Source organism: Sceloporus occidentalis, unplaced genomic scaffold (assembly GCF_023333645.1).
Source record: "Sceloporus occidentalis isolate IW3139 unplaced genomic scaffold, rSceOcc1.0.p SCAF_3, whole genome shotgun sequence".
NCBI classification, from domain to species: Eukaryota; Metazoa; Chordata; class Lepidosauria; order Squamata; family Phrynosomatidae; genus Sceloporus; species Sceloporus occidentalis.
Window position 1 is genome coordinate 22421640 of NW_028316983.1, and position 21220 is coordinate 22442859.

Below are 21220 nucleotides of genomic sequence, written 5' to 3' on the forward strand. Positions count from 1 at the left end.
ATGTCCCAAGGAAGTGGTCGGGGAGCACTTCTTCATTTTACCTATCTGGGTCTTGTATACACAAGGGACAGTATTCCTAGCTTTCCTAAGAATAATACCTAGAAGTGAGACAAGATGAAATGCAAGTGTGTTAGGTTTTACTGATTATAGTATTTTTAGTTTTTTATATTTCTATTTTATTTTATGTTGTACCACTTCAGATAGAGAAAAGTGTTATAAAATAAATAATCCATGTTCCCCTTTCTTCTCTGTCATATTTGCAACAGATTTTAAGATACCCTCTATTTCTCTTAAAACTTGCTTATCACCTTCTGTTTTCTGTAAAGGGATATCCTTAAGTCAGAGCCATTTCTTCATTCCTCCTGTTTGTAAATTTTGGTTTTTGTGTTTTTTCTTTGTAACTTTATAGTCTTTCGGGACATACTGATAAAAGGTTTTCTTTGAACAAAGGGAGAACAATCTCTCCTTCCCCTGATAAGTCACATGAACGTTTGAAGCTGCCTTATTATGAGATATGAACTAATCTAATGAAAGACTATCTGCTCAAAGTCTATCTGAACCTTTGAGGTTCCATCAAAAACTATCCAAAGACAGATATAACCTCAGATAATAATTTTTGGAGGATGTGTGTGGCTTCCCCTCGTAAGTGATGACAAAGGCAAAGGAGTGTAGCCCAAAATATGAGTATATTTTGCCTTGAGATATTTTTTTGCCAGTAATTAAACCTTTGAAAAGACATTTCAACTCTTCAGAATAACAGGGGAAACATACAAAAGCTGAGAAATCACCAAATAATTGTACCATGGGAAGCTCCAGAGGAGGAGAGTCCCTACCTTTGGTCTACTCTAATCCAAGTCCCTTCACTTGAAAACTCCCACCATCTCTAACCTTTCTCACTATGGTTGATGTCTGCTGTAGTAAAAAAGAAAAAGAAAAAGAAAAGAGCTCTAAATATCTGGAGGCACTCAAGTGGAAGAAATGTGGTCTGCTTTAAGTAGTGACATGTCTCCAAGGTCTGGGGATTATCTATCCCGCTTGAATTTTCCAGCTTGGCTTTCTAAAACACTTCAGGTGGTGATGACAGTGACTGAACCTGGGAATCCACTGTCACTGAACTGTGGGCCATTGTCATAATTTTATGCCCAAGTATGGTAGGATTGGTCAATACATTATGGAATAAGGGTGAGGAAGCTGTTTTTACCCAAGGGCCAAATTCAGTTTCAGAGATGTTGTTGGGGACTACATTCTAGTGGAGGTTGAGACTAAAGCAAATGTGAGTGGAACCCCAAACACCAGTGTTTTTTAGTTTCAGATATTTACTGCCAGTAACTAAGAGGCTGTACAGACTGGCCATTGAGGCTTGCTTGGGAGCGGAGTCATACAACACATGCCCCGACTCTGCCTCCAGGCCGGCATGACACTGCATGCTGGACCACACGGTGCACAGCATCACGGCATTCCTCCAGCACTGCTTCTAGATGATGGTGTGCCGAAAAGCCACAGTGGCAGCTATGGTGGCTTTTCCGTGCTGCAGAAAGGCGAGCTCAGGGCTGCAGTGTGCGGTTGCCATGGCCCCGATCTGGTGCTAAAAGGGGCGGCCTGTACAGCCCCTAAGAGAGATATTTCAACTGTGTAAAATAGTGAGGAAAACCCATACAAAAGCTGGAAAACCACCAAACAGTGGTGTAATGGGGAAGGGGATGTGACCATACAGAGAACCCCAAAGGTGTGATGATGCAGGAATGCCAACTTCAGTCTAATAGCCTGAGGTTTGTCACCCCATTTATGGAAACAGACCTGATGACCTTTCAGTAGTAGGGAATGAAGGCAGAAATAACAAACACTTATGTCTTTGAAAATGTAAGGAAATAATAGTTAAGCAGAGGAACTTCATTTCTGAAACTGGACACTGAAAACACATGACACTGAGATTTGGGTTGTGGTGACTCCTGATCTTTTGCTCAGATGAGGGACGAAAGGATGACACAGATGCTTAAAATATTACAAGCAGATGCCATTTCAATAGAAGCCATTAGAGTGTTGAGCATGCTTTGCTTTTCAAATGCAAGATTAATGGGCTGGTTAGCTAAATGGGAACATAGTGTCAACAATAAGCAAGGTTGCCAAATCTTTTCTTGGCAGAAGTTCCTGTGCCTGTAACAGCAGTATCACTAAGCAAGATGGTATTGGTAAACTGTTCCCATGATAGAAAATACAACTATGGGAGCAGCTGCACATGTCCCCCTATCCTGCAATGGTTACAGACATAAGAGCTAAAGCCTGGAAAGAAACTGGCATTCTTGAACATAATAGTTTTAGGAAAATAGAGGTGCTTGTAGAGCCCTCCTTTGAAAAATGTAATAATAAAACAGATTTTGCAGTTAAGGCATGCATACCTTAGAAGTTATTCTTCATCCACTTCTGCTACAAACTGTGAATGATGTTCTGGTGACTTGCTGTGTGTTTTGCTTAGATGAAGTTTTACTGCATGTTTGCTCACAAATGTCCGAGAGCATAACTTACATTTGAACTTAGAGTCTGTGTCCTCTTCTCCAGCTATTGTTTCAGGAGACTTTTGAACTGAAATTCTGGAGATTTCTTGTTCTACCTTGGTTTGCTGCTCCACAGCCAACTTGTTCATGTCTTTCATTTGGAAACCTAGATGGGATTCTAAATGATTGATGTACGTTGATGGGGTTCTAAACTGAGATGCACAGTCACTGCAATAAAAGATGGGGTGGCCTTTATCCATGTTTTTCAAAAACTTTGTCCCTCCAGTTTTTCTGAGTTGGTACTTAACATTGGCCAACCAATGGCTGATGGTGGTCATGGACAGTCCAGTAAACTTGGAGATCTGCATACGTTCTTGAGGGCCCAGGTCCGACAATAAATATTTACCTTCAGATGTTTGGAAGAGACTGGAAGCAAACTGAGCTTGCAAAATAAGGAGATGCTGAGGATTCCAGTTAGACTGCCTTCCCTTTCTTTTGTGCAAGGTGGAGACTTCGGTGGAGGCATCTTCAAAACGCCTTACGTCCATTTCCAGTTTCATTGATGAGATTCTGGATGAGACAGCGGGTTTTGGTGTTGTAGCTTTGGGAAGAATTTTGACCATGTCTGCGATGTCAGACAGTGCGTGTTTTTGAGGTGGGGAAGTGCAAGATTGTGCTTGAACAGACTCTCCCTTCTTGCTTTTGGATTTGGTCAGGTCTATTGGTTGATCATTGTTTTCAAATACATAACGCCTGGATGTAACACTTGCAGGTTTTGCCAGTGTTGGGGCAGGAGATAAAACTGGCTTTTCAATCATGTTCAGATTAGGTTTGTGGAAAATAGAGACTGAAGCTGCACTGGGACTAGAGTTTGGCTGTGGTCTTAGAGGTTCATTTGCTTTGCCCAAGTGATTATTCAGTACAGATTGCAAGGCGCTCAGAGGGTTTAAACAAGGCAGCTCTGAGGAGTGGTTAGAAGAAGCACATCCATTACTGAGAAGTGATGTTGCTGATTCCTTTGCTTTTGTTTTTTCTTTCTCCTCATCTTCCTTTGCCTTGTTCTCCTCCTTTGAAGGAGCTGGCTCTGATTTTTTGGGTTCTATGCACACCTCAGCCTGAGGGGGAGATTCTCCTTCATCCTGACTGGCAGGGGCAGGATCAGTTTTATTGCCCTCTTTCATATAGTCTTTTTGTACTTCCTTCTTGGTGTCTGCTTCCTTCTTAACCTGAGTGCATTGGGCCATGTTAGCTGAAACAGGGACTAGAGGCATAACCTTCCATTTTGGAGCAATAGGCCTCAACTTATTAGTGACAGTTGGCCGAACTTGTAAAACCTGGGACCCCACTGGTAAGGAAGGTTTTGTACCTTCTGAGAGTTGATAGGCTGCATGGATACTAGGGTATGCACTCCAGCTGGGGGCTCCATTTTGAGCTTTATTGATGGCTGTGGTGACAGTATTTTCTAAAGATTTCAAAATATCTCCACCACCTTTTGAAGCATCTTCCAGATCTTCTTCCCTAAGGTACTGATATTTAATTGTAGGATCCAGTGGTTTTTGAAGCGTGTCTTCATAGTCTTCACTCTTCACCATTTTTTCCTCTTTGTTCACATCTTCAGATTTATTTGACTTGCACTCTTTCTTTAGCTCTGAAGCAGGAGCTGTAGAATCTGTTGATGCATTACTCGAGGATTTTGAATGTTGACTGTCACTGGCAGGTGCCTCAGAAAGTGACTGCATTTTCTCAACAGCTAGTGGATCCAAAACGAGTTGCTTTCCTTTCTTAGAGGCTGAGCTTGTGACTTTCAAGAAGTGACCTGTTACCATCATGTGTGTGGTGAGTTGCTGCAAGGTGTCATGGGAGCTTCCACATTCCATGCACTTGAGTATTTGTGATTTGCATGCTTCAAACTGCCATGTGTAGCTGGCACCATTCTGGTAGCCATAGCGATTGTTAGACGATAGCTGCAGATTTGCATTCTTCTGGGAAGAAAAGGTGTCAGCAAATGACCCAGTGGTTGAGTCTGGAGAGCAAGGTCTGTTAATGTCAAATACACGTTTCTTAGTTGGTGTTACCATCTTAGAGGAAATGGTAGGTACTGGCTCCTTCAAAGGCACTTTTTGGTAGTGTTTTGTTTTTATCATGTGAACACTTAGATCTTGAAGGGAATCAAAGGAGTCACCACAGAACATACATTTCAGAACTTTCTGAGCATCTTCTTTATCCATGTCCTGAAAGGCCCGTTTCCGGGGCTTGGAGTAGCTGGTAGGCCTGTGCTTGTCTTTTTTGTGGTTGTCATCTTGGTAATGACCACTCTCATTCATATGAACAGTAAGCTCTACCAAGGTGTCATAGGCAGCACTGCATTGCCTGCAGCGAAACCTACTGGCACCTGTGAATACAGTTCCACACATTTTGCTGCTTTGTCGGTAGAGCTGGACTGAACTGAAAAGGTTTGGTTTGGAGACAGGCCGAGCTGGCAAACTTTGTTGCAGGCTTTTGGTCAACGCATCCTGATGCCAATCAAAGTCACTTTTGCTCGCTCCATTCCTGTTGTCACACCCCTTCTTCTCAGAATTGGACAGCTTGAGCCCCAGACCTAAACCTGTCCAATAAGAGTCTGAAAGGATGTTGGCATAGACTGCTGTCATTTTATCCATGCAGCTGTGTGCTTCATTTGGAAGTTTGGGATGGACATTGGCTTTGGAGTCTTGTACCTCTCTGGGGCAAAGGCTTTTGATGTCTGCCACCTGGTCACTAGCATCACTTAGCAGTGATTCATTTTCAGCATCCTGGTTGGACATATGACTTACTGGAGAATTCTGATAGCTAAAGCTGCCTTTTGGATCAGGGACCATATCATGTTCTTCATCTGTGCCTGGGTCATTGCTGCCTTGAAGATGAGCTGTTGAACTGCTCTCATTGTCATCTTCTTCCTCCTCCTTTATGTCTTCGTCATCTTTCAAATCATCCTCTTGGCCATAACCTGAAAAGAGACATCAATACAGAAAAGATCAGTACAGTGGAACTGTAACTAAGAATATTCCATGTTCCTTCCTCCAGTTTTAGCATTTACTTTTCACACTGGATTTCACAGACTTAGCACAAGTAAAAGAAAAATCTAGTGAGGTTTGCCATTTTTATTGGCAGACAACCATAATTCTTTGTAAGTTCTGTAGGTTCTGAGTTAATAATTTTCCTGTTGCAGTAGTAAAGCTCTAACAGTCCCTTAATGGAACAGTTAGAAAATTAATATCTGAGATAATTTGAAGTCTCATTAAGTGTGATGAAATGATTATAAGCCCACTCCAGAAAATAAATGAAAAATAGCAGGAGTAGGGATGGGAAGAATATTCAAAAATGGTTGAAAAATTATTGAAAAGTATTTAGTGTATCTAGAAACCATAATGAGAAGACTCCTAGACTATAGAGAACCTTTGCATAAAATTAATAAGTGGGTTTTTTGCAATGAAAACAACTTTTCTGGAAAAGAAGCAGCAGTATTTCTCTGCATAAATAGTATCTTTTGTGAAGAAAATTGTCTTTCCTGCATGAAATTGTTGTTTTCTGTGCAAAACATTAACATGCAAATTTTGTGCACAATAAGTCCTGAAATGTGAATAGTCATGAAAAACTAGTTTTTTTTAAAAAAAAAGTTTTCTTGCAGTGAGAAGAGAATTACTAAAAATATTTGTTTCCTTCAAGATGAAAATTAGTGAAGGATTACAGCCATAAGTATAAGTAAAGTATATAACTCTAATGTTCTTGCATCTAAGGTCTATTTTCTTTGGTACAACAGAACAAATTTTGATCAGCTTAATAAAACATTTCAGGATACACAGAAATAGGATATAAATGTGATGTTTATTCAAGCTTGGAAAAGGTACTTTATTTCAGATCGCAAATGGGAAAAAGTACTTTTTGGACTACGAATCCCAGAATCCCTGTGGCCATGATGCCTGGAGGATTTTGGGAATTGTAGGGTAAATGGGCGGAGCAGTAGAGGACAGGGGGGCCTGGAGATATCTAATCAGCAGGGTCACCATGGGTCGAGATCAATGTGAGGGTATTTAACAACAACAACAAAGGGGAAATGTAAATTTTCAAAGCTCTAACTCTTGCCATTTAACATTCTGATAATTATCTACTGTGCTAAGTGCACATATATTTTAAGTTGTTGTTTTTCTCATGTTTTCCTTAATAGGTCCTGGGAACATAAAGCTAGCTTCTAGATCCCTGGAACCTGTATATTCTTCATTTTAAGGAATAAAAAGACAACACTTTTGATAGTTCTCATACTTAGAGAGCAGTCTATTTGGATGTTGGTTAAAAAATGCCTATTGCCTTAGAAAAGAAAAAGAAAAAAAATATGCATCCCACTTAATATTGTATATTTAAAAGCATTTGCCTTCCCTAAATCATTCATTTGCTTTGGGCATTTTATGTTAGACAGACAAAAGCCTTTTAAAATGCAGACAGTCAGCGTGTTTAATGAATGCACATGGCATCCTCTCTGCGATTTCCTTAAGAAGGTTTCACCGTATGTAAATCATTATATAAATTGAAACGCAGGAGATTAATTCATCAAAATGCTTGATTAGCAGAAGAGATCCTGATACAAGCAACATACATTTAAAAAAAATGAAATCTACATTTGGCTGCAACCCTTAAATAACAAATTAAGGCCATTCCCACACAATCAGTTTCTTGCATGAAAATGTCTTTATCAAGCAAGGGCAATCTGGATGGGGAAGAAAATTTCCACATATGATTTACCATCCTGGATAAAGAAAGCTTAGAAAAGTTTCTTTTGGCAGGGGGAGATTATAACATCCACACGAGGCACTGGAGACTTGTGAAACCTTGGTCTTTTTTGAGACATTTAAGAGGTTAAAATGGGTTGATTGCATTGAACTTGGAGAAAGCTTGGCTGCTGCTAATAATAATAATAATAATAATAATCACAAAATGAGTAGACTTATTTTTTACATTTTGCATACATTTCTCTACCAAATATGATTCTGCTACCTCATCATGGTATGAGCTCTGGACTCTGAAGATGATGCCAGCAGTGCAAGCACAAGCACTGGCAGATTCTGTTAAGGTTTTAAGTATGGGCCTAACATCAGTCTGCATGTCAAACATCTGCCTGCATATCTGCCATCCATGTTCAGAAAGAATCATCAGTAGAAGGTTGGACATCAAATAACAAACTGGCCAAAGAATCTATCAACATGATAACAGTGTGGAACAATTGTGATCTACATCGGTGGAGGAAGTACGTTCACAGATGAAATCATAGGCCTTCAGGTGAATATCAAGATTAACACAGCCTTTCTTTTCCATAATTGAGATGTCCAAAGCAGCTAAAATGTAGTGAAATAGAATTTTAAAGACAGTAATGAAATCATCAACAACTTCTCACAACAGAACTATCATAAGAAACAATAAAACTCCCTAATTCACCACCATCTGAATGGAAAACCTAGAGAAATCTACATAGCAGTAAAATACAAAGGGTATTGCAAAGTGTAAGGTTTCAGCTAACAGTAAAGTAGGAGACACTCTAAGTTCACCCAGAACATTCTATGTGTTGGGTGCCACTACAAAAAAAAGACCCTCTCAAACACTAACACTAGTGCTGCTTCAGAAAGCAGCAGCATGCAAAGAGTACTCTCAGATAATCAAGGCATTTGATCCATGCAGAAGAAGACAGTAAAGCTGGCCCCAGCAGATTTTTGTGTTTAAAATTTGGACATTTGGAAGTAGACTGCTAACCATTACATTTGCTAATCATATTTCCTAAATTTGGTACCAATCAAGATTTTGGCAGGAGCATTCAGAACTAGCTAAATTTCTGAACGTTCTTCAAAGATAAGCCATATGCTAGCATGTTACAGCATTCCTACCTGGACAGTAACTAATCCACATGGGACCATGATGTTTGTTGTTTCTAGTCTGGGTTACTGTGATGCAACCTGTTCATCATGAAGTTGTAATGCATTTATGACAATGTGGCACAGGCAAGCTGGAGTCATGCTGGTTACTGCTTATTAGAGTAGCTTCATTGAATCAATTGATTAATGGTGAGTCAACACATTGATGAATCCCATTAACTCTATGAATTTTGTTGGAGTAAGAATAGTATTGAGGCCACACTTTTGTTTTAGCCTTGATAATTGATGAACTTGGCCTTTCATCCCAGAACTCTGTGCTATAACTGAATTATGGTCAAAACCATTTCTGTACTAGGCTGTTTAAATAAGTTTAAATCACAAGATTTCAGTCCAAATCATAGCAGTTTAGCTGAATTCAGTTATATGCTTTGAGTATATAATTCAGTTGGCCCTCCACATTTGCGGCTTTGATTATTTGCGGTTTTGATTAATATGTTCTCTCTAGGTCCTCCAGCACAACTCTGCCAGAAATTGATCATAATATTGTGCTGGAAAACCTAGAAGGTCCTAGAGAAAACACTCCCTAGCCATTTGTAAGTACTCCAGTATGATTCTATGATCAACGTCTGGCATATGTTGACCATAGAATTACACTGGAGGATCTGGGAATTCCTAGAGAGATATTCTCTTAGGTAAAAAGAATAGTTTTTTTTTATTTGTGGTTTTTCCACATTCACAGGGGTCTTTCACCCCAACCCCAGCGAATGTGGAGAGACCACTATATTTCATTTCTGCATTTTAATGAATAGGCCCTAATTTTCACCTTTGTTATTAAAATGTAGACTTTTCCCCAAACAGTAAATGCTAGTTAAATCAGAGATACTCTCTTTTCCCACATACTATATAGCAAGATTACTTAACACACACAGAGACACACACACAGGCTCTCTCCAAGTCTAGAAAATTTAGTTTTGCCTAAGGAAATAGGCAGGTGAATCACTGTCTTCCTATATAATGCCTTTAATCCAGGCAAAGCCTATATACCATCTGTACTTTTTCATTCCTATATCCCAATTTCTCTCTTTCTCTTTAATAACATTGCTATGCAAGCAACTGCACAGCATTTGGACGTGATCTTGCTTCCTTTGCTTCTAGAAGGAATATCTTTTGTTTTTCTATTCTGGCATTAGATTGTTTTCTTTCTTTAAAATATTTCATGCAGATAATGGATAATGACCACTTCTCATTGCTTTCTCTTGGAAATGTCTAACTACATTAGCTAACCAAAGGCAAATCCTAACCTGGCTCATTGTTTTACTTTGTGGTTGCAGATTTATCCTGTTCTTTTATTGTTTTTAAAGAGCAGAAGAAAAAAATAAAATACATTTTAACTCCCCACTGACTCAGTCATATACACATCTTAGCTTGGGAGAAAGTCCCATTGAATTCTAGTTCCTCCATCCTGCCATTATAATTTCAGTGTTGAGAGCTCCTGCAAAATTGCCATTGAAACTGAGGAGGCTGTGTTCCAATAACAGTTCTGTTTTATGGTATGGAAACTGCCTAATGATGAGCTATAAAATTTTGCAGATAAATTAGGTGCATATTTTGACTTCTGATGCCATAAAAAGTCTGTGATGGGAAGAATGAATCCAAATTTAAGTAATTGTACATTTGGCAGGATGGGTAGTGAACTTCTAACTGGCCAGATTGGCTATGGACCAGTTGAATCAAAAGTAGACTATATGAAACTGTGCTAAAACCAAATTTGAAATTATGCTAAATCCCCAAGCCTGGAAAATTACTTAGGAGTACCCCTCACTTTAGCTTCACTTTGTGATAGGATTGTGGCAGTGCCCTTTTTCTGGAGAAGCTTTGAATCTGGTATAGTCTGGCTCCTCCCTCATCTATGCCTTTTCTACTCTGTTTTTAACTGTTTTGCAGGCAGACCTTAGTCAAAAGAGTAGTTTTGGTGACAGGTCTCTGAGGTATGTAATTCAGCTGAGAAGGGCATTTGGGTCAGTAGAAGAGGATTGTGCATCTTTTAGTAAGAACTGCACTGCCCCCTCTGATCCTGACCCAGAGTATCATATGATATGTATTTTACACATGATTACCTGTATGGAGATTTGTGGTTGTAGTCCCGCTTCGATCCATTGGGAGAAGCGGGAAAATACAAATAAACTTATTATTATTATTATTATTATTATTATTATTGTTATATTATCATTATCATTATTATTATTATCTCAGCAATCATCTTCATTTGTAAAATTATTTTAAAGTTCATCGTGGTTCTTGGGGTGCTAGGTTTTTTAAAAAAAATCTTATTCTAAAGTCTACTCCATCTTAAAACTAGATATCACAGAGGGATGGTAGCACGCACCATTTTACATACTTTGTTCTTCCTCCATTTCTTGTAACAACTTCCTCCTTACTGGTGGCACTGTACAAAAAATTGTCAGGATTTCAGTTTGCTCATGCAAGATGGACAACTTATTCCCCACAAGGGAGAGCCTGTAGGCAAAGTGCCAGAGAGAAAATGTACTTTCTCAAGGAGGGAGCCATCCTGGTCTCCCTAGGGAGGGAGTTGCAAAGTCTGGGATCAGCTACTGAGAAGGTTCTCTCTCTTGTTCCACCCAAACAATCAAGACAAGCAAAAAGTTGGCTGGACAGAGACAATGGCTTTTGCAGAAGATTTCAGAGCTCTCATGTGCTCATAAATAGAGATACTTCAAACAGCCTGGATTTAAGCTGTACAGGGCTTTATAGGTGATCACCAGTCCTTTGAATTGTACCCAGAAAAGGACAGACAGCCAGTGGAGTTGTTGGAACAAATGAGTGGTGTATTCCTTGTAGCCAGCCTCAATTAACAATTTGACCACAGCTATTTGGGCCATTGGAAGTTTTTGAGCACTTTACAAAGGTAGCTCCAATTAGAGCACATTCCAGTAATCCAAATGGGATGTTACTACAAAATAATAATAATAATAATAATAATAATAATAATAATAATAATAATTTATATCCTGCCTCTTCCTACAGATCAAGACGACTTACAGAAATACAATACAATAAAATACATAGTAAAAGCAATCTACAAAAAAAAAAAAAAAAAAAAAAATCACCCATGGAGAAAAGTGACCAGTGGAGTCCCACAGGGCTCTGTTCTGGGCCCAGTGCTATTCAACATCTTTATCAATGACTTGGAGGACAAAATTGGGGATATACTTATCAAATTTGCAGATGACATCAAATTAGGAGGAGTAGTAATACCCCAGAGGACAGGATCAAAATTCAAGATGACCTGAATAGACTAGAAAGCTGGGCCAAAGCTAACAAAATTAAATTCAACATGGAGAAATGTAAGGTACTGCACTTAGGGCGGAAAAATGAAATGCACAGATATAGGATGGGCGACACCTGGCTGAATGAAACTACATGTGAAAGGGATCTAGGAGTCCAAGTAGACCACAAGTTGAACATGAGTCAACAGTGCAATGCAGCAGCTAGAAAGGCCAATGCAATTTTAGGCTGCATCAATAAAAGTACAGTCGGCCCTTCTTATACACAGATTTTTTATACACGGATTCAAGCATACATGGTTTGAAAATGTTCCAAAAAAAGTATAAATTTACCTTGATTTCCCATTTTTTATTAGGGACACCATTTTGCTATGTCATTATATTTAATGGGACTTGAGCATACACGGATTTTGTTATACACGGGGGATCTTGGAACCAAACCCCAGCGTATAACAAGGGTCCACTGTATAGTGTCTAGATCAAGGGAAGTAATAGTGCCACTATATTCTGCTCTGGTCAGGCCCCACCTAGAATATTGTGTCCAGTTCTGGGTGCCACAATTCTGGGTGCCACAATTCAGAAAGGACATTGAGAAACTGGAGCGTGTCCAAAGGAGAGCGACTAAAATGGTGAAGGGTCTGGTGAGGAATGACTTAGGGAGCTAGGGATGTTTAGCCTGGAGAAGAGAAGGCTAAGGTGATATGATAGCTCTGTTTAAATATTTGAAGAGATGTCATATTGAGGAGGGAGCAAGCTTGTTTTCCTCTGCTCCAGAGACTAGGGCCCGGAACAATGGATGCAAGCTATAGCAAAAGAGATTCCACCTCAACATTAGGAGGAACTTCCTGACAGTAAGGGCTGTTCAACAGTGGAACAAACTCCCTTGGAGTGTAGTGGAGTCTCCTTCCTTAGAGGTCTTTAAACAGAGGCTGGATGGCCATCTGTCGGGGATACTTTGATTTGGATTTCCTGCATGGCAGGGGGTTGGACTGGATGTCCCTTGTGTTCTCTTCCAACTCTATTATTCTATGATTCTATGATTCTATCCCTCTCACCAAAGGAAAAATAGTAACTAATAAAATACAATTTAAAACAGTTAAAAAGGCCAGTTGAAGAGAGACAATTTAGGGTAGGGAGGACAATCGGTGTCAAAGTCAGGGAGGTCAGTTTGGGAAGGCCTGTGATACTGTGGCGATTTCTCTAGTATAGGAGTCTTCTTTGAACCTATGGGATGACCTATCTCATATAGCACAAAGCATAGGAGTTGATGTCATTCTAGTCTGTCGAAACTTTACAGGGAACATAGAGTTTCTAATTTATTTTCTTTCTAATTCAGAGCTGCTTTTTCTTTTACCAAAAAAGACCCTTCCCCCTTTTTAGTTTGGGTCAATACAGAGAAGTGTGTGTCTGTGTGTGTGTGTGTGTGTGTGTGTGTGTGTGTGTGTATGTGTGTGTGTGTGTATAATAATGACTCCTGCCATTATATGCCTTATTTCAAATGAACTTGGTATTTCTCTTTCTCTTTTTCTTTTTTTAAGTACCACATGGTAAGGCTTTGAAACTTCAGTTTGTTAAAAAAAATTGTAACAGCCTTACAGCCTTTGAAGTCACTGCTGATATAGCTCTGAACAGATCCATTCAAGTTCAACTAACATCAGACAACTGTTTAGTGTATCAGAGGAAGCCACAAAAGCAAGGATTTCATCAATATTTCACAACAGCCTCAGGGAAACTGTAGATTGCAATGCTGTAGGGCAGCTAATGGAATTACACACAAGGGTTTTGTACATTTAAAATAAGCAGCTACTAAAAAAAATACCTTTCAGTTTGATAGAAACTGTATAAAAACTGCTGATCGGGAAACAAATAGCTACCAATGCTTACCCATGTCAAGCTGTTAGGTCACGTTAAAAACAGGTATTTTTCTGTTGTTATACACACACACATACCCACTTTGTAGGGACTACTGCTCAGGCAATAATAAAGATTAACATTTATGAAAAATAGCACAAAAATAGTACAGACAAATGAATAATTAAAGATACTTCTGAGGAATTTGTTTGCTATTGTATGGCCGGAAAGCTTGCTTGCTACGATGAAATGTGTTTAGATGTTAAAAGAAGAAAAGGCAAAGAGTGACGATTATGGACATTTAAGCGGTTTTTGATCTTATGGAGTGAAAACTCTGAAATACCATCTCGGTGTATGCACTTCCCCACAACATATATGTAAAAAGAGTTGAAGGAAGCTTATTTCATCTCACGTTTTGCCTGACTTTAGAATATCTACAAAGCGAAGGGGAGAGACATGGTACTTTGGTGAAAAAAGAATGTATTCAATAGCGCAGTGTTAAGATCAGCATTTTTTCCCATAAGACTGTTTATCAGAGTCAAGAATTCTGCATACGGCACAACATTTCCTATTCTAAAATTAGATCGCTACTCAACACTGTATTATTCACCTTGGAAAAATAAGCACTGTTGACCTTCGATGCAATTATACTAAAACACTTGCATATGGTCTCTATCAGAGACCAAGCTTCTCTTAGTTAGTGCTCCTTCCATCACAGCTTTTAACATTATTATCATCATCATTCATAACCATCATAATATTTTTTAAATATTTTTAAAAATATTTTAAAAACTATTACTCACATCAGAGTAGGAGAGTGAGTCTGATGTAGTGTCATGAGCTAGAAGACCCAAAATGTCTCTCTAGCCAGAAACTCACTAGATCACCTTTAGCAAGGCCCAAAGGCAGGGTTCCATGCACCTTTGGTCCAACAACATTCAAGGGTCACAAGTTTCCAATCTCTGTCTCAGCCACGCCTACTAGCTCTAAGTGTTGAAATACAGCAATCCCTCCACATTTGCTGGAGTTAGGGGTGAAGGACCCCTGTAAATGTGGGAAAACCCCAAATAAAAAAGCACTGATGTTTTTAACAGAGAGAACACCTCTCTAGGAAGCTCCAGGTCCTCCAGCATAACTCTGTAGTCAACATCTGGCAGAGTTGTGCTGAAGGACCTAGAGATTCCTAGAGAGGACATATTAATCACAACCGCAAATAATCAAACCTACAAATGTCAAAGCTGGAAATGTGGAAACGCTGAACATTTTCTATATTAGTACACTCTTAGAAGCATTTCTGAATACTTGAAACACATCATGTAAAATAACTTTTAAAAATTGAAATGCCTCAGGGAAGGGCAGCTGTGAAGGATCCAGTGGAGCATCTGCCCCATTTTCAAGACGCCTGGACCACCTGAGGCTGTAACTGCCTGTTCTTCCCAAATCCCCCCCCCCCCCCCAAAAAAAATAACTATGGCAGGGTACAGACTGCCAGAAAGAGGTGCCTCCCCGGCGCCTCTCTTTGCTCTGCAGGAGCACCACAGCAACCAAATTGTGCGGCGCTGCTGTGGAGCAAAAAAGGAGCGCCCGGAAGTGGCTCCTTTTTGCAGTGGTGCTGCGACACCACAAAGCGCCAGAGCTGGTGTGGTGATGATGCAGCTGTGACATCACCATTACTCACCCTGTCTGGTGGGCGCGCCGCAGCTGCAGCATCCTCGTCACATGCAAGGGTTGCCGGGCATGTGGGCCAGCCATAAAAGCCTTCAATTTCACTTTCCTACTGTATTTTAACTGCTTCCCTCCCTCCCTCCTTCCCTCCTTCAGAAGCATACTACAGAAATAGCAGTCCACATGAAACCTCTTTCATTTCCTACTAAACTTTATAGCTTGCAAATGCTGAGTTTTGACCATTAGGCTTCTGCAGTTATAAGCATCTTGCTATCAAACGACGAAGCCAGCATGAAGGTCATTACGCCGACCAGGGTCTTTCTTCAACTAACTTCTCAGATCTGTAAGCAATAAGCAGTTGTGAGAGATTGATATGATACTTTGTGAGTAATTTGGATGAACTATAACACCAGCTTGGTAAAGTATTATAATTTTAAATGTGTCCAGAAAATAATTGAAATTCTGGTTTAAGCTTCCTCCTTAATGCTCAGCACTGGGCATATTTAACAGCTGACTAGTTTAGTGTGAGCATTGCTTTACAAATGAGGTCATATTGTTTTTAAGAAACAATATTGCTATCAAGCACGTTTAAAGGGGAAATGTATGAGATTAGGGGAAGACTTTTTAACCTTTCTGTCTCTTTCCATCTTTGTTGACTACAGCGATTTAGATTCTCAGGATTGTTTGAAGACAAACATGGGAGGCTCTGGCATCTATGAAAGGCCCAGTAATAATGAGCAACTGGCAGGCATATTCTCTCTTATTATTACTCTGTCAGAAAATCTTTGTTCTACATCACTCCATCTTTGAAACACCAGCCAGAGATGAGAAAGGTCAAAAAACATTTCTCTCCAACATGCAGTCTCTACATGCACAGTGTCACTCTTTGAGACACACCAAGGAGACAGAAATTGTCCTATGTCTTGGGGACATGGAGAGCAAAGACCTGCCTATGTAGGCTTGCAGGACATTTGACTGCCCAATTGATGCCTTCCTCCCAGTGATTCATTTGCAAATAAGGGAGGTGTGTTTCAAACCAACCCTGGAACGTGTTATGCTTGTTTCCATAGAAATGGGTCTAATTTTGGTTACTACTTTCCAATGGTGTGTGGGGGGTGAGGGGTGGGGAAAGAATTCTTGCATATTCATATCCACAAATTTTTAATCCATGGCTTCAAGCATCCATGGCATGAAAATATATTTTTAAATACATAAATCCCAATAAGCAAACCTTGATTCTGCCATTTTATATAAGGGACACCATTTCACTATGCCATTGTATTCAATTGGACTTCATCATCCATGGATTTTGGTATCCGGGGGGGGGGGGGGGTCCTGGAACCAATCCCCACAGTGGATATCAAATGCCCACTGTACATGCTTATTTTTTAGCTGGCTATAAATCTAGGGCATATTTTAGGCCAAAATTATAGATTCTGAGATGACCCATGGGCATGTCAAGACTTAGGGCCATATAACAAAGGACAGAAAGAATGAATCAAAGAAAAATGATGCACAGGAACTTACAAAATTCCACCAGGTATAACTGTTTGTGCTCATCCTAAAAACTGGATGGATGAGGAAGGTACTACAGAAATGATGGCTGTGTAATGTGTGGGGGCAATGTAAAGAAAAAGGTGACTATGGCCTCAGACGGGCTGCTTGGAGTGGCCTCTGTCAGCTCCAGCCATGAACGCATCTTGAGAGGTATGGTTCCATAGTGACCAGATGCTATGGTCCTGAGGCCATCTGCTGCTGTGGCCCACAAGGGAGGGGTTGAGCCTGACAGGTTTTGGAAAGTTGACAGGAGAAAAGGTGTTAGTCTAGGAACAGAGGTGCCACCTCTGGGGGCAGGTGCCCACAGGGCACCTGCCCCATGGAAAGTGGTCTAGATGCCCATCCTGGCCAATCCTCTATCTGATTGTCCTCAGGTTGTACAAAATCCTATGAAGTGGGAAGCAATGCCAACTCTTCTGTCCTTTCTTACTTCTCTTCCTCCTCCTCCTTCACTTCTAAGGCTTTCCAGACTTCCATCTGAAGACTGATAACATGTTTTTTTCAAGCCTTCACAGACCTCCTGTGAGGACATTGCATGTCCCCAGGGGCCTGTGGACCACACCTTAAGTATAGTTGGTTTAAATACTTCAGCACTTCTTGACCTGGAAACATTTTTCTTTCCCTCCAAAAATTTCATGTGGAAGAACTGTACACCTTATCTTATTTCAAATTCTTTTTTAAAATTTGTCATATGGACTTTGTCATAAAGCTATAAGCTGCAAATGCAAAAGGTTCTAAAGTTTGTTTGTTGTTTTTTTGGTATCTCTGCAATAGAAAACAAATAAAAAATTATCTCTCTTAGAGGGGGAAAAATCAATAGCCAGAAAGGTCATTTAATGGCAAAGGAGCAATCCAAAGAGGGTGGAAGTCAATGGTAGATCACCCACTGCCTGTGGATTATACCTAGAGACATTTCATTAGGACAGTATCCTTTGTGCTCCCATCTTTTTATTTTCCTTTCTACAAGGGTTCATTTGTATTCTGCAGTTTTGTGACAGGCACATATTCAATAGGTAACATCCTTACATGTTCCTGGCAGACAAAACTTCACCTGATGAATTTATTTCTGTTATCTCTTTCGCCTTCCTGGTAACCTGGTTTTCACCTGCATGCAAATCTCAGCTTCCTTTGCAGGTTTTCAGTGTACCTGCTGTTAAAAAGGTGTTAATTTCAAATATCCTTATGTAATTGTTGGTCTGTGGAAGGCAAACAATCTGATCCTGTGTAACTAATTTGTATAAATGTGGGTGCTGGAACAAAATGTCACTGTGTAGCTTCCTCTCAAATCTGGATGCATAGGAATGTAATCCTACTTTGAGTGAGACAATAAACTGATATTCATATTAGGCCTACTTTACTTATTAATTCCTGCACATAGATGTACAGAACTTTCATTAAATGAGAGGAGTTTGCAAATTATTGGAACTTTCACTTGCAGACTGATGTGATGCAGTCCAGGCACAGGTTAAGTTGTTCATATGCTGTTTGTGAGTGCTAGACACCACACACACACACACACACACACGCACACACACAGAGAGAGAGAGAGAGAGAGAGAGAGTTCAAAATAAGGACTGGGGCTTTCCTCAATTCCAGTCTGGCATTTTTCACTTGAGAAATTAAGAACTCTATCCATCCAATGTTCATTATGAAGCTACAATACTATGTTTCTTTACAAGAATGTGGAACTGTGTAGGACTTTACACATCTGAGGAGACCTATCTAAGACTCAACAGTAAAACTGTATTCTTAGGGTTATTTCACGCTATACAGTGACAACAGTATGATTCCACTTTAACTGCCATGGCAACATCCTATGATTCCCGGGGCTTATAATTTGGCAAGAAACTTGAGATCATTCTAAATACTTTTTCTTAGGAGCATATTTCATGGACAAAAACTTGACTGCACCCCAACAGGATGCAGCCGGGTTGCAGGATGTAGGCAGCAATTATTGCATGTAATTCACTGCTGATTCCACTGGGCGAGTGCAGCCCAGATGCACCCTGGGTCTCAGGCATGCTGTGGAGGCTGCTTTTCAAAGCCAGGAGCTTTTTGACTTTGAAAAGGGGCCTCCAAAGTGCACCTGGGACCTGGGCTGCACTTGCCCGGTGGAATCAGCAGCAAATTATATGTGATAATTCTCGTCTGCATCTTGCAACCCGGCTGCATCCGGTTGGGGTACAGTCAGGCTTTTGTCCGTGCAATAAGCTGCCTAAATCACATATCAGAAGTTTCCAGTCAATGGCAGTTAAAGGAGAATCATAGCATTATATTTGTGTAGTGTGAAAGGGTTGTTTCATCCACTTAAGCATGTTAAAAACTGTCCAGATATTATTATTATAGGCACAACAGGACAATCATGAATAAAAGGAGAAATTTCTTATTTTTGGAGGAAGACGAAGAAGAGGAGGCAGAGACACTGTGATGTTCTGTTTTTCAAATTTACAATAAATACAGTGGGATCTACATTTATCTACATTTTATATATGCATAAGTTAAATTAAAATTAAGATACTTCATCTCCCCCTTTCCTCTTCTCATATTTGTCCCTCTCACAGTATGCTATTGTGAATCTTGCATTTCAACCACGGTGCCTTCTTGAAGTGGAATAGATGTACCCATGATGTTGTTTATTAAGGCATCCTTATATGTCTGCGGTGGCATCATTTATATCATGTGGAAGGGACCATGCCAGGTCAAGATCAACAGTTTGAGGGACCCATTCATCAGGACTGAGCAGGTGGCAGGGGCGGTATAAGAAATCACTCCCAAAGCGTGCAAACTGAAATAGATGGAAGTATGAAAGTAATAAGAAAGTGATCAGTGATAGTATAAACAACAGCCAATAAATCAAAGGAAGCAAACCATGGAGAGGAAATCAAATAAAAAAGGATTATTTTAAAATGGAAACTAAGGCTGTGCAGTCTACAGAAGGGGCTTTTAACTAGTCTGCATATCATCGTTTGTCCATGAATTCTTGTCAGAATCCACAAGGTATGGCACAATGGTCAAGCATGAAACAATGTCAGAAGAATACTGCAACGACATTGATCAAAATGATGGAAGGCCCTGCGAAGCAAGTATAAAGTCCACAAAAGGAAAGATGTGTAGAGAAAGCAGCACCATCACCACACAAGATGGCAACATGGAAAAGCTGTGAGATGGACCACCCCTGAAAAATAATGACAGTAGTGCTGATAGTATCGACAGCATACATGGTCTTAATAAAAAGGATAAAAATTACTTTTACTTCAGGTCACAGTGCTGGAAGTATACCTATAGAGCAGAAAAGACAGGAAATAACTGCTTTATCCCCACTCAGACTGGTAGCATGCCTGCTCTTATCACAGCTTGGCAAAGTAACTGTTTGGACTAGAATTCCCAGAACTCTCTAGCTAGCACTGACTATGGACAGTATTACACTAGGTTTGTAAGGCAGCCCAATGACATTTGGGTAGGAAATGCAAACATACCAGTTGGGAACAGTAATTGTCCCACAGCTCTTTCAAATCTCCATTATACTGCTTTTGTCCTGGCCTCTGCCGTCTGCATGCCAGCCTCCATCACCCTTTCTCCTTGCCCTAACCCTTCCCAGCATGCCTTTTACTCTACATTTCTTTTAATTTCTTTTTATTTTTTAGTGCAATCATTGCACTCCATTAAGTGAAAATGAAAGAAAAGAAAACAATTAAAAAGAAAACCAGCCTTCCTGCAAATAGTGAAGTGGAACAGATTCATGCCCACTCGCACCATGTGACTGCCTGCATATTAGAACTGCAGCAGAAGTAACCTATCACACATGAATCAACGTGAAAAAGCAGCAGGATTGGGAGGCATTGATGGGTTTTGCCCATCACTGAAAAAGAGTACTCTAGCAATGGATAGACTACAGGCCAGCTACTGGACAGACACAATGTGAGAGGATGAGGTCATACATACTGCTATCCTGCTCTAATTCCACTTTTCAACCATTGTGTGATGGGCTGGAGAATTCTGGATGTTGTAATTTGAGCAGTACCTATTCCATGCTTTGATTATGATTGTCAATGAATCTCCACCATTTCAGGTAGAGGTCTGAATCTCAGATCATTTGCATACAAAGCAATCTTCTGAGGACAGTTAAGGGTCTTGAGAGAAAAGACCCCTAACTGCGGTCATCAGCTTTAAGCGGTCTGTTCAGAGCAATGGAGGCAATCCAGCTGGAGAGTCCCTGTGGAATAGATTTTCCTGTATTTTGTGCTACAATAGAACTGCCATTTAGGCTCAGTCTAACCTAAAATGTAGGAAATACAACTCTGTTTTACTCATTTTCTAGGGAACCCGAAATGTGGTTGTATTTGTGACAGAGGGATTAATGGACGACTGCTGAGGGAAAGACTGACAGGCTGCTTTCTGAAACCTGCAAGCTTCCAGGCTTTGTTTTGGAAGAGGGAACTTATAATTTGAAGCA

The 21220-nt window shown here is 40.1% G+C and overlaps 1 protein-coding gene across 1 annotated transcript in view; it reads right to left on the reverse strand.

The window, feature by feature from the left end:
* Positions 1-1407: 1407 nt before the first annotated feature.
* The window catches only part of TSHZ2 (teashirt zinc finger homeobox 2), a 319354-nt gene continuing 299541 nt past the window's right edge, over positions 1408-21220 (reverse strand). The window contains exon 2 of the mRNA XM_089513806.1: positions 1408-5478. Coding sequence (XP_089369932.1) covers positions 2405-5478 — 3074 coding nt within the window. The 3' untranslated portion in view covers positions 1408-2404. The remainder of the gene's footprint in view (positions 5479-21220) is intronic.